Below are 17,371 nucleotides of genomic sequence, written 5' to 3' on the forward strand. Positions count from 1 at the left end.
TCTTCCGATATTGAAATTCTGTTATGTTTCATGTGAAAACATTCCGTCCCAATGGAAAAGTCAATGTTGAAAATGGGCATTTAGTGTTTTCTTACCTAGGTATATCATTAATTTACCGTTTATAAAATGCTTTCTCTGTTCTAAACAAGCTGTTTGGTTGGCTTGCCTCTGCATTTCTCGTTTGCTTTGGTTGGGTTTTGATAACTAGAATGCCCAAGCTGCCCCAGATAGTTTCTAAGACTTTCTTTCTTTCCTTAAATGATTTCTGGGATTTTCTTATTTCCCATCTCTTTTCCTCCCTTCCTTTCCTGTCACCATGACACTTGTGTGAGGTCTAATACGCCGGGCCTGGGAAACCTCAGATCATCCCTGCCGTGTAGTTTTGATTGAAAATTAAAACTTGTTCTCTTGAGTGGTGACAATCCAACTAGGAGTGAGCTGTGGGCTAATAATGAGCAGCAGCTGTAATCAGTTAGCTATCAATGTGCACCTCCTTTTTTCCATAATGGAGTAGTGTGGCATGTTGGATTATAGCCCAGATCATCTTCATTAAGGTAGTGTTGGTAGGAGTGGCTTCCCAGAATGCAGTTGCACACCAGCCAAATGGCAGGTCTCTGTGAGCAGAGGTGTTCAGAGGGCTTGGTCCCCTCTCTGTGCAGGGGCCAGGGCAAAACGTATAACATTTTTTCTCACAAGTTTACAGTATGTCCTCCTTTGAAATTAGATGGACTTGGAGTCTGCCTCTAGGTTTATGTCCTAAAAAGAAATAGTTGGATGTATCGCGAAGCCAAGCTCTGCATGAACCAGCGTTGCTTCACGGGCTGCGTAAATTTCCTCTGAACTCTTGCAGGCTGTAGATTTGGGGCTTTTATTTTAATGGTCTTAGTATTGTAATTTTAAGGTCAGTGATCCTGAAACCATGGATGTCTCTGGGATACCAAGAAGGAACTTAATGGTAAAAGAAGTTTTTGATTTATGTTTCTTTAATGTGTTTTATTTGTAATGTCTTTTAAAAAGAGGGAAAAGCTTGCTTACTGTGGTTAATAAAAGTCTACAGTGGTTGTTTTCCCAGTTCATAATGTATACACAATACACTTATCTCTTTGCCATTCATATTATAATGATAGGCCCCTGCACTTTATGATGGAGAAGAAATAAATGGTTAACCTTGCAAACTTCAGTTAATACTCTGAAGTCTTGGATATCATTTAGGAAATTCCTCATTACAAATAAATGGCCTGAAAAAATTAATAAACTTTCAAAGGTAAATATTTTTACTTTGTAATTCCTGATAAGTTCAAAGCTATGAGGGACAGATTTCTATCCTGCAGGTTGAAATATTTGACCACGGAGGTATTGACTTGTAAACTTACTGGGTAATCAATGATAATCAAAGATGAAAGAAACGGTAGCCAGTTTAGTAATTGGTACTAATTGCTCGAGTACATTTAGCCCTTTCTTAAGATCATCTCTCTGGTACTGAGGACTGGAGAGGGTGGGGCAGTTGATGTGACTGTCTATGGATGTGATTGCCCCCTGAGGGTCCGGAGCTGTCCAGGTCTGCTCCTGGATTCCCACTCTGTGTGAAAACCTCCATAGCTTCCTAGGAAAATGGCAGAAATTGAAGGGCATGATAATGCCAGATAGATGTTAAGCCAGAATAAACTGTTGGCCTTACATAATATTGTAGCAGCTGACAGCGGCCAGGTTATAAAAGGCGTATAAATGCCGTGTGACCCGCAAAAGCCTGTGTACATGTTCATGTTTACTTGAAAGTGAGTTTGTTTTTAAATATTTTAGACAGTAAGTGTATATTGATAGCTCTCTAATTGCTCTTGGAGGATATAAGAAGTTGCTGCGTTTAATCCTTTTAGGGAGTATTGTCACAGAAGGGGCCAGGGCAGAGCTGTACTCTCCCCAAGGAGTTTGAGGGGAGCTGCCCTTGCGGGGAGGCTGAGACACTGCTGGGAATTCTTTAGGAGCTGTCAGCTCCTGGCTTCTTGTGATCTGAGCCCATTCTCTGGAGCAGAGGGGCAGGGGCAGTAACAAGCTGAAGGCTGGGAGGATTTAGAAATGGGTGGAGGAATTTTGTTACATTGGAGTAAACAGGTCAGCCTCATTCAGGTTAGGGCTTGTTTTTCTACAGAATTGCAGAGTGTTTCCAATTGTGCAGATTATTCTCAGTATTTCCAGTGCTGTCTGGTTTAGTTGACAAAAAAAATTTAAGTGTAGCCAAAAGAAAAAAGAAGTCAACCATGATCTCCAACTCAAAAATAATCTCTTTTAATGTTTCAGTATAATTGCGCACGCGCGCGCGCACACACACACACACACACGCACACACGGTGATATATATTACGATGGGGTTAATGTGGAGTCCTAACTAGTGTGGATGCACCAAGGAAGGGTCCTTAACCTACCTGGAGAAAAAGGGACAGGAAGGGAGGAAGTTGAGGGCTGAAGGACAGGTTGAGGGTGGTTGGAGTAAGAGGGAAAGAAGGGACAAGGTGAAGGCCAAGAGGTCAGAGGGGTGTACACTTTGTAAGAACTGAAAGAGTGCTGCCAGGGCGGGTGCTGAACTGTGAGGGGCCAGTCAGGATGAGGGCTCTGGAGAGGGGTGATGCTGAAGAGGTGGCCTGAGGTCCAATCCTCGTGGTCTCATACAGTGGGGTGAGGTGTTTGGACTGTCTCAAGAGTAAGGATCAAACATGAAAAGGCTCTTGGGCAAAGGGATGAGGCATTCTGATTGTGCTTTCTTGAAAAGATAGTGCTAGAAAGTGCAATATCCTGGGTAAGAGATGGTAGTGGCCAGAAGGGGAGTGTTAGCAGTGGAGAGAGAGTGACTCAGAGAGGAAGTATATGTGACATGAACTCTGTGTCGGTTGGATGTGGTGAAGAACAGGAGTGGGCAGAGGTCTGGATTTCCATTGAGGGTGCCTGGAGCATGGGTGCCAGTTCCTTCCATTGGATTAGGAAACCTCGGAGGAGGGGCAGTTCGAGGGAGGAGGTGTGGGACTGTGGGGACGTCTGAGTGGAGAGCCCCGCCGGCAGCTGGACATCTAGGCAAATGGTACTTTGGAGCTCAGAAAAGAGGCTGGGGCTGGAGACCTAGATTCACATTACCAGTGTAAAGAGAGTGAGTGAAACTGTGAGGGTTAGTGAGATAGTAGCATGGGGAAAGTGTGTGGAGTGGATAGCTTCAGATACTCAACATCCTTGTGGGCAGAAATAGGCAGGGGACAGAGAATGACAGTTTAAAAATCGCCGGTGACTCTGCTGCAGAGTGACAGGTAGGCGACGAAGGCTCCAGTGTCCTCCGTCAGTCTCAGCTGCTGGTTGCCTCTGGTGGCTGAGCGTGAGTCTCGCATTGAAGAGATTTGCATCGCTAGTGTGGCTTAGGTTTCATGTTCTGCACCGGCTGACACCCGTCTCGCGGCAGGACTGGAGATGAAATAGTAGAAGCGTGATGTAGTGGGGGTCTGGGCTCAGACAAGAAGAGGGGCCCTGGTTCCATGTTGACAGGTAGGAAGCAGGGCGGAGGGGCACTGAGCAAGTCAGGTGCCTGTGGTGTACTATGGATCAGGATATTTTGACTGCCAGTAAAAAGAATCCTGGTTTCAGTTTGGGTTAAATGTTTACATAACGTGTGCTACATCTAGGAACCCACCAAGGAGGCAGATTGTAGACACAGGGTGATCAGGAGCAGCCCGGGTTCTCCTGAGGCCAGTTCTTCTTGGGGTCATAAGATCTCTTTGCACAGTAACTCAACTGCCAGTGGCTGCTGGGCTCTTGTTTCCATGCTCACGTGCAGCAGGAGAGACCGAGAGATGACGCTGTCCCTGACCTGGAGCAGAAGTGCTTCCTCACCATGAGCCAGCCAGCCCTCCCAGGCCCCTCGGGACTGGCGAGCCTCTCTAGGGGAATGCTGTGTGCTAACAGGCCACAGATGAACTGTGTCTGGCTTCTTCCCTCTCCGCCATGACGAGACAGTGGTCAGAGTCCTGTCAAGTACGTGTCTGGGAAGGAAGAGGGGACGCCTGCACAAAGCTGTTCTGTGGGAAGGAGGAGGGGAGAGATGACTGCTGGCCCAGCGGCCGTGACCAGCCTTCTGGCTCCCTGTGTATGAATGAATTGGGATGATTCCGTAAATTATGTGGTTTTTAGAAAGACCTCGAAACATTTTCCAGGTTTTAAATATTCTTCAAAGATGATTTTAATGGTTATACAGTGTATTCTATCTTAACAAATCCTAATAGTATTTAGTATATACTATTCTAAGCACTTTATAGTTATTTAGTTATATAGATTTAAACTTCATATAACTGGCTGTTGTTCCCATTTTAAGAGGAGAAACTGAAGTTCCAGAGCTGTGCAGAGCTGGGTTTCAGACCTGGGCAGTGCTCCTAGCTACTTGCCTGTGCAGTGGCAAAGAAACAGGATGGTTTATCTAGCCTGTCTCTCACTTACAGATGTTCAGGTAGACCCACTTTTTCTGCAGGGCAAAGAATGCTGCCGTGTGTGTCTTGGTGCACAAATGTTTGTCTTGGGATTGCTTGGTCAACACGTGCCTCTTGTTAAGGCTCTTGCTCTGTAGTGCTCAGCTGCTTTGCACAAAAACTGTGATGCTTGAACTCTGCTGACTGGGGCTTTCTGAGAGAAATGGTCACTGGCGCTCACCCACTGGTTTTGTATCACGTGGAGAAGCAAACAGCACGATGTAGTGCAAAAGCAGGCTGCAGCCATCAGAAGACGGACTTGAGGCGCTGCTCCGTCTCCTGGTAACTGTGGCACCTTGGGCACACCAGCCTTCAGCGGCCTGAACACTGCAGGGTTCTTATCCTGCTGGCTTCCCGGGGCTGTGAGACTGAGTGAAAAAAAAAAAACAAACCTGTTGATGAACTATAAAGCTTCAAACTGATTGAATATATTCTTAGGTTCACGTAGGTTGATATATACCGTTTATGCCTTCGCTAATCTGGAATAGAAGAAGAGAGAAAAGTTTCCTTGTTACGTAGTTTTTGTTTGATTTGCTTTACTGTAGATGACATTTTTAACAGATTAGTTGGTGGTTCCTCTTAATACATGCATCCTCTCATTGATGAATGGGGTTGTAGGGATTTCACTAGGTGGGTTTATCCTCAGTAGGATTTTCTTTCTTGAGCTGTAAAGTTTTGTTTCTTTCTCTCTTCGTGTTTTGGCAGTTAATCATCCGTGTACTGTCATTCATGGTTGTCTTTTCCTCTTGGACATTTTGGGTGCAGGTTCGAGGGGTTGGGTCCGACCATAATTGTCTGTCCAACAACGGTGATGCATCAGTGGGTGAAGGAATTTCACACGTGGTGGCCTCCATTCAGAGTGGCAGTTCTGCACGAAACCGGGTCCTTTACCCACAAAAAGGTAACATTACAATATTTCAATACCTTTTTGCTTGTTTTTGTTTTAAAACCTTCCATTTTACCTGATTGTTTTTGCTTTGATCTGTTTATTTCTCAGATGTGTGTTCTGATGTTTCTTTCATGCATTTGTTGTTCTTGATTCATTTTAGAACTCTTTATTTTCAGAACAGTTGTGAATGTAGGCTTTATCATTCTAACAGCCCATGGTGATGACAAGACATGTTCTTGTCCAGTGAAACACAAGCCTGATACCCCGAGTGGAACCAGAATCAAGGGCCTTACGCAGTAGTTAACTGGCTGGGTTTGAGCCATTACTGGCTTTAAACAGTTTTAGGAAAGTAGGTACAAAGTGTAATTAGTATTTTAATCAGTAAAGGCATTTGTTAACATGCTTTTAAAATGTGTTTTTAATGAGCAAAAGAACAGCCTGCCATTTTGACATTTTCGTTATTTGTATTATTGCCTTTTAGTTAATTAAGTTGCTTTTTGTTCTCTGAATCCTTGATTGCCATTTAAGTATAATCACTGTTCTTTGAAGGTGGCATTTCTTCACTTACTTGCTGTTTTAGCTGCATCATCAAAAAGGAAGATTATCATCTGTTCTTCTATGGGTAGCATAGATAGCTTGCATTATGCTTTTTAAATTCTCATTTCTGTCTATCATCTAGACTAAACTCCGCAGAGTGGAGACTATGTCTTCATCATTTTTGTATCCCAAGTGCCCCTATAGCTGAATAGATGATAATTACACATTTTCACTGGGGTTTGCAGGTGACTCTGTAGATGAGCAGTGGCAGTTTGTTATGAGTTCTTTGCTGATTTCCATAGCTCTTGAGTGAGGTCTCCGTGCCCCCATGAAAGCAGTGCCAGCTGAGAGGGCTGGCGAATGTGTGCTGAGTTCTTTGCTGATTTTCGTAGCTCTTGAGTGAGGTCTTTGTGCCCCCATGAAGTGCTGAGTTAAGTGCATGTGAGCCACTAGGCTCCAGTGTCTTTGTAATTCTGCCAAGACCCCCTTTCCTCCAAATTCCCGTTTGTTCATGATCATGAGTGAGCAGAGCTTTTGATAGAAGTGAAGCAGGAGTATCTATAATTTGGTAGCTCAAGTTTGGTGAGGTGGAATCTTGCTTTTACTAGCTGTTGTTGAAACCAGCTGACTTTGCCCTGAATTTTAAACGATAAATGGAAAAACAAGTGAGTTGAAATAATTAATGAAGTGAGGTAAACGCTGCAGTTTTTAAAAAGTGGTTTTTTTAGCAGTATGATAATAAGTTTCAGTCATTTTTCTAGTCAAGCTAAATTGTTGTAACCATCTTGTTATCACCCTTGTAAAATATTTTTGATTCCTTCTTTCACTTCTTTGTCTTTCGACATTTCTTAATGTTCTGTACTGCAGAGTCCTGTACCAGAATTCTTTAGTTGATGGCGTATCTTTAAAAAGCACGTTTTCCACACGTTCCTCTTTATCCTTTTATTTTCTTCGCGATTTTTCTATTACACCTTCGCCATATCATGGCCCGCTTGTATTTCCTCTGTTAGCCTGAAAAGCAGCTTTCGTGCAAGCGAAACGCTCTGCCTGACGAATGGAGATGGGATTGGCATTGATGGGTCAGTGCCTCTGTTGAGGAGGCTTGCTTCCTTCACTTGCCTGGAGGGCAAACAAAACCTTAAAGAACAGATGATTCACTTCTTTTTACAGTGGTCTGCACCTTCTGAGATGTCTGGTTATGCACAGATATGGGCATGCATATAATTGTTCATAGTTTTCCTAGTACTTAATGGTTTACTGAGGACTTTAATCTGAAAGTTTCTTACTTAAGTTTTGAGGAAAAGTAAGGAGGCTTGTGTTTTACTCTGACCCTTAACTCTCTGTATAGTTCTTTTCCGTTATAAAGCGTCTCATATCCCTAAAGATGTAAGCTGTTAGGCAAAAGATTGAAAAGGTGTTCTTCTGTATCTTTCAAGCCATACTATCCACTTAGAAACACAGTTTATTACTAATATTAGTATCAGTTTATTGTTTGTGATGATAGCATATTGAATATGTGTTCATTCCTCCACACAGGCCTTGTTTCCAATCCTGGAAACAAAAGTCTTTGTTTCTGAACATTTCCGAGATCAGAACTCTGGCTTCTGGATTGAAGCCCTGAGTAGCATCTGATTCCCCTGCTTCTTCCTTTTGTATCTGTTCCATTGTGTACAGATCGTCCTTACCACCTGTGCACACTTGTTGGCTTACAGGTATATGCTAAATTGCAACAGAGCTTACGTCTCTTAATCACACTTCAGACGTCCTGCAAGTGCTGTTTGTCCTCTAAGCCAGCGTTTGATGTCTAACTTCCTTTCCATTGTAGGCTGAAATTTCTCTCTTCCATGGGGAGACATTCTGTGCCCACTGGCTGTCCTATCTAAATAAAATGGCAGCACTCTGGTCTAGGGACATTCAGTGCTGGAGAAAATAGGGAAGGGAAGAGAATTTCTCTTTGGGAAGCTTAACAATGTAATAATGCCAGAATTATTATTCTTATTCAGTAGATTGTTCTTATTTTTCTAAAGATTTGTTGTAACTGGCAGAGGTTAAACTTTGAAAAATTAAAAAATTTTTCATTTAGAGAATAGATATCAAATGATCAAACAATTTCTAATGGAGCTATCTATCATTTTTCTTCCCTAAATTGCCTTTTAGCTTTCCACCTCTCTCACCATGTGATCCTGTATTATCTTTGTTAATATTCTCTTTGGTTGACAGCATAATTTTGAATTATCAAATGAATACTCAGCAACCATGCAAAAAAAAATATGTGGCCAATATTTTCAGTCAAATGATCAAATCAGATCAGATTTTCAGGCTCTGAATCTCCTTTAATGGTCAGTTGAAATCTCATTTACTAGGAACCTAGGGTTTTCCTTTTCTCACTATGTCTTATGATCCCTTTTTCTAATGGAGAGAAACTTGTAAATACAGTATTGTAGGTGTGTGATGTTATTTGGGTTGCAAAAAATGGATATGATGTTTCTAATTGGCGTTGGAAAACTAACCATTTTCTTGGGGAAAGAAAATACATGAAAAGATAATACAAGGAGACAGTTGTATAATACTTATAACTCACAGCAGGTGGTGGTATCTTTAGCACTGTGTTGTAAAGTTTATTTAATTATTAAGTACCCTTTTTTCAATTTGTTGGACGATGTTTAGTGAGAAATGTCTGGGTTATATTCTGAAACAGTTGTCACTTTAAAGCTCTCACCTTTCCCTGCTTTGTAGGACATGGTAATACTGTGAAACAGTTTTGATATTAATAGTTCAAAGAGATTTATCATTTTGATCCATTTATGATGCTTAGAGCCATAGGTTTAGGAAATGCAGCAGTGGCATAAAGATTTAAAGGCACAGATTATATAATTACCAGGCCAGGGCTTGAATCTTGGATCTGTCACTTTATAGCTTTGTGACCTGGGGCAAGTTGCTCAGCTTTGCTGAGCCTTGTTTGAACCCCTGAAAATGGGTATTTTTTTTAGTAATTTTTTGAGAATTTGTTGGGTTCATATAGGTGCACAATAAACTTGGTGTGCTCCCCAGCATATAATGTTTACTCAGGTAATTCCTACTATTGAAAACAAAGAATATGGTAGGCCTCTTCCTCTCAATGCTTGAGAAAAGACGTTCTGGTGTTTCTGATTCAGTATAATTATACTTGAGATAGAAAGTTCACACTCGCTTTATCAAAAATATTGCCAGTGCTTCACATGTAGACCTTTTCCGCGCTGTGTCTAGGTACCTTGGCTCCAAAAGGACGCAGGGAAACAGTGTGGGAACTCTTCTGTGGGAAAGGCAGGGTGCGAGCAGAGAGCAGGCCACCCGGGGATGGGCCGTCTGGCACCACTGCCATCGCATCTTCTTTGAAAAGGCCCGTTTTCTGAAACGCTAGCATGAAAACACTTGGCTGTTTAAAAAGCTGGGAGTCAAGGAAAAACATAACTAAAGTAGAAAAGGACCGCGTGGTCCCTCAAGCACCCTGAATATTTCAGATCCACTCCAAGTGCACGAATTATAACACAAAGTGATGTGAGTTCCTGTTAACTGTGGAGACGGCGTGCACACCTGGTACAAGGCGTGATAGGTGCTGCTCTCGTTCCGTAAGGGATAGTGTAAAATTAGGGTGCCGGGGCCCTTTGTTTCTTCATTGTCAGCACAAATCCTTGTTTATTAAGGATTTGGCTTGAAGGAAATTTTAATTAATTGCAGGTGCGGTAGACCCTGCCTGGGCAGCGCCTGGCTGTTTGCGGTGAATGGCCTTCGGGTGCCTTGCTCCTCTCCGCTCCCCCTGCTGCCTGACAGTGTGATTTATGTCTGCTGTTTTCCACCAGCCCGCTGTCTGCCCTCTAGGAGGGATTGGCCTCCTGAGCCTCCGTAATGACAGCAGCACTTTCACAGACATCTTTTAATGGCAACAGCGCTGCATTCAGTAAGCCAGGCTAATTGCAGATGTACCCTATTAATTGCAAAAACTAGGAGAGGTTACATATTTTACAAGCTTTTAATTTGGAAACCGCCCGAGATGATTTGTCTTAAGTGTTTGGATAGAGACCTCCATAATATTCAACAATTCACCATTATTGAAACTCCAGTCTAGGCAGTTACAGAATTCTGAGATTGAATCAGGTGAAAACAAATAGTCTTAGATGTGTTTTTACCCCGTGGCTGTTAAGTAGAGGTTATATTTTTAATGCAGACGTTCAACAAATTTCTTACTCTTTTTACAAAAGCATCTTTGATTCTTACTCATCATCATACATCTTTCTGAATATGGTAGAAAATTTGTATTTCTATTAGCTATAGCTTAAATCACAGAATTTCCCAAACAAATTTCAATTCTTGGACATGCCCATGAAGCTAAGCATCACCCTGGTGGCGCGTAACTGGGAGGCTTGGCGTCTCGGTTTAACTGTGGTACAGGGATGTCCCGAATCCAGTTCAGGGTGGTGTTCCTTGGAGTGTAGTGGAATGACGGTGGTGAGTTGGTGAATTCAGCAGCTAGGAGTTCCAAGGTCGTGAACAAGTGGACCCACATGGGCAGGGTTTGGCTGTGATGCAGTGGACATTTTATAAACGTGAGTGGTAATTTCACTTCTGCCGTACTTCAGGCCCCAAACGGTTGTTGTTCTCCTCTCCCGTTTCTCTCTGTGCGCACAGCTCCATGCCTGGAACTCACGGCACAGGACGCGGCTGTGTGTCCATTTGCTGCTGCCCTCATCGCCTGCTTCTTGGTTCTTAGCAGCCACTGCTCTCCCAGGAGGAGGGAGATGGGGATAGAGTTGCGATGGCTGCCTGCTCAGAATTCCAGTGGAAAATTGAGAGGCAGAGGAGCTGTTGCAGTCGCCTCTGGCTTCTGACTCAGCCAGAGGTGGGATCTCAGCGCTGGTGGGATGAGCGCAAGGTGGAGCAGTGTACCTCTGGCAGCTTGCCTGTCTTCCCTGGACACTCGCTGCCGTGGTGGGGCCCGAGGCCATGGATAGCACTGTGGTCAGGGAGAGGTGGGTGGAGGCGAGGCAGTGTATTCATCATAAGGTACCCCCCAAAAAAGTCGGGAAATGGTTAAATCGGTGTGGCCTCTGTGCAGGTTCGTGCAGGGGCTGAAACTCATGAATCCGGAGAAGGCACAACAGTGTCATATCGATGCTCCAGCTCCCACTCGCCGAGCTTTACTAGTACGAGGTGTTGCAGCTCTGACCGCTGAAGTTCCGGGTGAGCCTGAGGTGTGTCTGTATAAGACAGTTTCTCTCTCTTTTCTCTTTCAAGATTTTCTTGGTCAGTGTTACACCCTTTATACTCTATTGAATTAAAAAAGATTCTAATTCTTGTTTATTAAGATGATAATTTTGGAGATGTTGAGTTTATAAAATTTATGTTATTATGATTATATGAATAATTGCATTGGTTTTCCTAATATTTAGCGATTCTACCCCCGTGATGGCTTATTCGCTTAATATGCTGCTGAACTTTTATTTTAAAGGAATGACTCTCGAGTGAGGGCTGGATGTGAGCATGTTGCTTCTGTCAGTCTTGAAAACAGTGTTGTGCCGGTCTTCTTGTTCTGTGTTTGGAGCCATTTAAATCGCAGGGTCGATACCCACTTCACTGATAACACCCTTGGGTCTAGTAGATCTGCTGGGAACAGTTGGCGCTGTTTTCAGGTCTCCAGGTGCGGGTCTGGTCGGTGTGTCTCGCTTTTCTCGGGTCCGTTCGGTGACTTGTTTGTGTTTAGTGGGCGTCCTCTGTCAGGCTTCAGGTGGCGTTGAATTCCACACTGCGTGGCTGCTGTTTCGTGCCCATTGCCTCTGTGTGACTGACGTGTCTCACGCTGCCATGTTAGTCTGTTCTTCAGGCTGACCTTACAGAGGTCTCTCTCTTTTGGGGTCTTTTCAAAGAGCTGTTCACATTTTTTCTTTATCAGTTCTGTGAAGTTTTGTCCTTAAGCGTCACTGATTTTTGTTTTTATCTTGCTGTCTCACTGTCCCTTTTTCACCTCTTGCTGTGGCTGCTTGGTTTGAGTTCAGCCTCGGGGGTGTGAGGAATGAGGACCTTGGTGTGGGCTGAGGCTCTGCTGAGAGTTGGCAGGAGGAGCTCACTGGTGGTGAGCCTTGGATCCCTTGTCCCTGACTGTAAGCTTCCAGTTGCCTGTGGTCTTCCTCTCTCTGCTAATGTGGAATTCTGAGGAGCAGGGGCCGCGCCTCCCAGGTTCTGTTTGCATTTCCTTGGCGTCTCTTTACCAGTTCCCGTGTGCTTGATTCTCAGTGCCAGTCTGGGGTGGGCCAGACTCTCCGAGTGGAAAGTGTCCGTGCCGTCAGCCCACTGTCACATGGCAACCCCAAAATGAATGTTAGGTCTGAAGTTTAGTTTTCTAAGTTTAGTCGCTCAGTCGTGGCTGACTCTGTGCAGCCCCATGGACTGTAGCCCAGCAGGCTCCTCCGTCCACGGGATTTCTCCGGGCAGGAGCACTGGAGTGGGGTGCCATCACCTTCTCCAGTTGGGTCTGAAACCACATGTCTGCTCCCTGTTCCTTTCTTTGCCTGACAGTGGTTTGATAGTCCTACAGTCTGCTGCTTTTCTGATATTTATGCTGAAGACACACGACGAAACCACCATTATTAGGGCTTCCCGGTGTTAAAGAATCTGCGTGCCAAGTAGGAGACCCGAGTTCCATCCCTGGGTCGGGAAGATTTCCTGGAAAAGGAAACGGCAAGCCACTCCAGTACTCTTGCTTGGGGAATCCCATGGACAGAGGAGCCCGATGGGCTGCAGTCCATGGGGTCACGAAGAGTTGGACACGACTTAGTAACTGAATGGCGGCAGCAGCTGTTAATCAGAAAATGGGCTTACATTTTGGCAAGTGTGCTTCAGCCTGTTTCCTGTCATGGTGAAGAACTGAACAGTATTACCTACGTACACCCCTTCCTACCCTTGGGTAAGGGGTTTTTTTTCTAGTGCACTCTTATTTTTCCCTGTTCTCACTCTTGGTTGTTTTACTGGACTTGCAGTAATGCAAAAATAGATCCTTTATATATGTATTATATATATATATAGTATTTGCATTTTAGATCCTTTTAGCAGTTTCATTAGTATTTAAAACAATATTTTAATGTTTAATTATTTTACTATTTTAATGTTTAATTATTGTTGTAATAATTTAAGATTGGTAAGTATGTTACATGTAATCTTCCCTTAAAAATATTTTCTTTCACAGTTGAGTAAGAGGCAGTGTTGCCTGATGCTTAGTTAAGCTCTGGAGTCGGCTTCTCTGCTACGCTCAAATCCCGCCCCACCACTTCCCAGCTCTGTGCCCTGATAATATTATTTACTCTCTCTAAGCCACAGTTCTGTCTTCTGTAGGTGGGGGTCAGTAAGGACTTCCGTCCTTTCTCAGAGGTGCTGTGAGCTCCCCGTCTGTGCTGAGCCTCGGGTGGGGAGCTCTGCTGTTTACTCCAGTGCAGAGTGTGGAGTCCTCAGCCTCCTTCTCCCACCAGGCAAAGGGACCGCGCTCTTATAGTGTCAGCACCCCTGAACCAGCTGGATGTAGCCTGCCATTGCTAGGCCGTCTCCTGCTAGTTTATTTTTTGTCCTTGACTGTCTAAAGGTGGAATTTACTTTTTTTCTGGCAAGCATGACTGCTAATTTGGGATCAGTGCAGAATTCCAGAATCTTTGCTTTCTCCTTAGAATTATGGAAAGGTTTTCCCTTTGCTCTCTGACATTTTTAGTGTTGCAGAAAAGATATTCAACACAGGTAGAGTCCTTTTCTTCTGAAGGGAATCTTTTTAAAACATCTGTCTCGTTCTGATTAGAAGCTGCAGCATCTCTCTTGCTTGTTTTGTTTTTGGAATTCAGACATCTAGCCGGTATATGTCTAGGTGTGTGGCTTTCCCAGTGTGTCTGCCTGGCACTCAGGAGTGTTTCGCTCCATGGGCTCGAGTCTCTCAGAATTTTTTGGTATCATTTTATTTTTTTTTTTTTTTTTTTAATTTATTTATTTATTTTTAATTTTTACTTTACAATTCTGTATTTTGGTATCATTTTAAACAATCACTTCTTTTAATCTCTTGTACTCTGTCCTCCTTGAATCCACGTTACACATCATTAGAGCTTCTGGGTTTGTCCTTGTTGCCTTGACTTTTCCTTCATTTTCTTGCTTTCATTTTAAAATCATAAATCATTTTTTATCTACCTTGTTTTAAGTTTAATATGAAAGTGAAAAGTGAAAGTGAAGTTGCTCAGTCGTGTCCGACTCTTTGTGACCCCATGGATGGTAACCTGCCAGGCTTCTCCATCCATGGGATTTTCCAGGCAAGAATACTGGAGTGGTTTGCCATTTCCTTTTCCAGGGGATCTTCCCAACCCAGGGATCCAACCCAGGTCTCCCATACTGTGGGCAGACTCTTTACTGTCTGAGACACCAGGGAAGCCCAGTTTAATATGGAAGGAAGTTTAATATGGATTAACACAAAGGATGTTTTGGAAAAATAAAATTTGGGCAAGTGTTTACATGTTACATCTTTTTCTGGTTTTCTTTGACTCTCTTCCCCCATAATAGTGACTATATTATCAGCATTTACAACTTACAGATTAATGAAACATAAAGTAGATCTCCAGTATGATAATACATAACTAGATTGTATGTATGATGTTTATGTACATGTTCATAAAGTGCCTTAGACTGTATCATGGTTGAAAGGTTGATTTTAAGAGTCATGCTTGGGATAGGAAGGGGAGGGAGGCTTAAGAAGGAGGGGGTGTGTGTGTGTGTGTATACATATGTGTAAATATGTAAAATTATGGCTGATTCACATTGTATGGCAGAAACCAACACAACATGTAAAGCAATTATTCTCCAATTAAAAAAAAAAGAATTGAAAAAACAGTCATGTTCATTTAACTTATTTAAAAGTGGCTTTGCCGTTTTGTCATCGTTTTAGGAGAGACTAGTTCGAGACATTGCTCATTGTCACGGGATTTTGATCACTTCTTACTCCTACATTCGACTGATGCAGGATGATATTAGCAGGCATGACTGGCACTACGTGATCCTGGACGAGGGACACAAAATTCGAAATCCAAATGCTGCTATCACCCTTGCTTGCAAACAGGTGTGACTTCTTATAACAAGGGGGGTATCCAGGTGGATAATATTTCATTGAGAATAAACTCTCTGCTTTTAATAACACGCTTAGGGAATCTTTCCTTATGCTTTTGCATAAGGAGTTTGAAATACATGTTTTGCTTAATGCTGAACACTTTTTGTTCCCTTAGTCATATTTTCTCAGAGTCTAATTGTTGATATTACTGAATGTCTCTTGTACAGATCAGTTGTTAGAGTGTAGCTACATCCAACTCTAGTCCATAATCTTCAACTTGAACAATAAGAAAAATTCTTCCATATATGTACATTATCTATGTATATATATTTTTTATCTGTGTGTAATTGAAGAATTGAAGTTGCATAAAATGTCTGCATTTTAGAGGAGACCAAAATGACACGTAGTTGTGTTAAATGACAGAATCGTATGGGAGTGTTTTGGGGAAGGGTTGGTGATCATGTGTTAAAAGGTGAATTTGATAGAAAAGTGCTTTCTTTCCTGTGATAGTTCCGCACGCCTCATCGCATCATCCTGTCTGGCTCACCGATGCAGAATAACCTGCGAGAGCTGTGGTCTCTCTTTGACTTCATCTTCCCGGGAAAGCTGGGTACATTGCCTGTGTTTATGGAGCAGTTCTCAGTCCCCATCACCATGGGGGGGTATTCAAACGCCTCCCCAGTACAGGTAATGTATTGGGCAGGTAACACTTCCGGCATTTTAATACTTAAAACAGTCTTACTAAATACTATGCTTTGTAGCCAAGTCTTTCAGAATGTAAGGCGAATGACCCAGCTTACAAAAATCACAGTTATTTTTGCTCAAAAGCACATAATTTTCCAGATAAGCTTTTAAAAAATCATATAAAATATTCAAGAGCAGTCAGGTTTATGAGACAAGAGTGAATTCGTTCTAGACAGCATATAATTGTGCAAATTGGGGAAGTGCATCTTATAAACTAGTGTAAAAGCTTAGAAAAAGGGGAAACCAGGAAAGATTTAAGAAGGCATATATCCTTTAATCTGATTCTGGGAAAACAGGCTGGAAAGAGTGGAGCGTTCTAGGTTAGAGCAACTATTTGCATGCAGCTACTCTGTATGGCCACGGGCAACGAAGAGACGTGCTCGACTCAACTGGGGATGCTCGTGGGGGAGTTGCAGGAAAGCTGTGGATGCTGGCAGTGGGGTCCTGAAGGGAGGCAGAAATGCTTAGGCAGGGAAAAGCCACTGAAGGTGTCTGAGCAGGAGGCTGGGAACAGCTGTGCTCGGAGGGTCACTCAGGCTGCAGGAAGTGGTGGGAGAGAGGCTGGCTTTGAGGGACCTGCTCAGTTGTTGGGAGTGAGGGTGAGGAGAGCCTGGACCTGGTTGTGGGTGGTGGTCCTGAGAAAAGAAGGTGGAGAGCAAGAGTCCCGGGTGGCATTTTCTAGACAGAACAAACAAGATGTGGAGGTGGATAAGGAAACTGATGAAGGAAATTGGGTGGGGGAGACCGGGCGAGCTCTGCTGCAGCTGACCCCTGAGGTTTCAGGTCTGGGTGACTGACAGTGGGATTGTCACACACAGAAACATTGGGCCAACTGGAGGGCAGTGTGTGGCATTTGGGGGCAGAGTCTCTGCACAGCCCTCAGGTGGGGCCTGTACCTGCCAGGTTATAACAGAAATAAAGCCTGCCATCAAAAGAGGTGGTCACATATTTTGAAATATTAAAACTAGAAAAAGGATATTAGATCTTTAAAATTGGAGGACTATCAAAAACCATTTTAATACCTTTAAAATTTTGAGATTAAATGAGTTTTGATCTTCAGTTATTATAAGAGTTCTCTTCCTCCATTGAGCCCCTATTATCCTTTAGGTATCCTGATTTTTGTTTTTTTTTTCCCTAACTTTTTATTTTGGGATAATTTCAGACTTAAGAGAAAGTTGCAAGAATTGTAAAAAGAACCCCTGTACACTCTTCACCCAGATTCCCTGGTTTTTAGCATTTTGCTGACATTTTGCCATGTTTGCTTTATTTCTCCTTCCCACCCTCTCCCCTACCTCTCACACACACGGAGTTTATCTTTTTCTCTGAATCATGTGAGTAAGTTGCAGACACTATACCCCTTTCCTCTACATCCTTGAGTTGTATTTACTAAGAACAGAGATGTCTTACATAACCATAGTGTAAACAGGAGTGTAAATCAGGAGACAGTTTGCAGCAGTGATGCAATTCTGTTCTTCAGTCTGCATGTTGCTCACATCGTGTCGGTTGTCCCAGTACTTCTCATGTCTCCAGTTTCCTTTCAGCTGATGTAGTTCCTCTAATCTTTCTTTTGCCTGCATGACTTGACATTTTTGAAGACTACAGGCT

The 17,371-nt window shown here is 43.1% G+C and overlaps 1 protein-coding gene across 1 annotated transcript in view; it reads left to right on the forward strand.

Annotated features, from left to right (window-relative positions):
• ERCC6 (ERCC excision repair 6, chromatin remodeling factor) overlaps positions 1 to 17,371 on the forward strand; it is a 70,738-nt gene that overhangs the window by 37,037 nt on the left and 16,330 nt on the right. Inside the window, exons 8-10 of the mRNA XM_040242837.1 lie at positions 5,262 to 5,397; positions 14,864 to 15,034; positions 15,533 to 15,709. Of these exons, the coding sequence (XP_040098771.1) occupies positions 5,262 to 5,397; positions 14,864 to 15,034; positions 15,533 to 15,709 (484 nt within the window). The remainder of the gene's footprint in view (positions 1 to 5,261; positions 5,398 to 14,863; positions 15,035 to 15,532; positions 15,710 to 17,371) is intronic.

This window comes from Oryx dammah, unplaced genomic scaffold (assembly GCF_014754425.2).
Source record: "Oryx dammah isolate SB20612 unplaced genomic scaffold, SCBI_Odam_1.1 HiC_scaffold_6, whole genome shotgun sequence".
NCBI lineage: Eukaryota > Metazoa > Chordata > Mammalia > Artiodactyla > Bovidae > Oryx > Oryx dammah.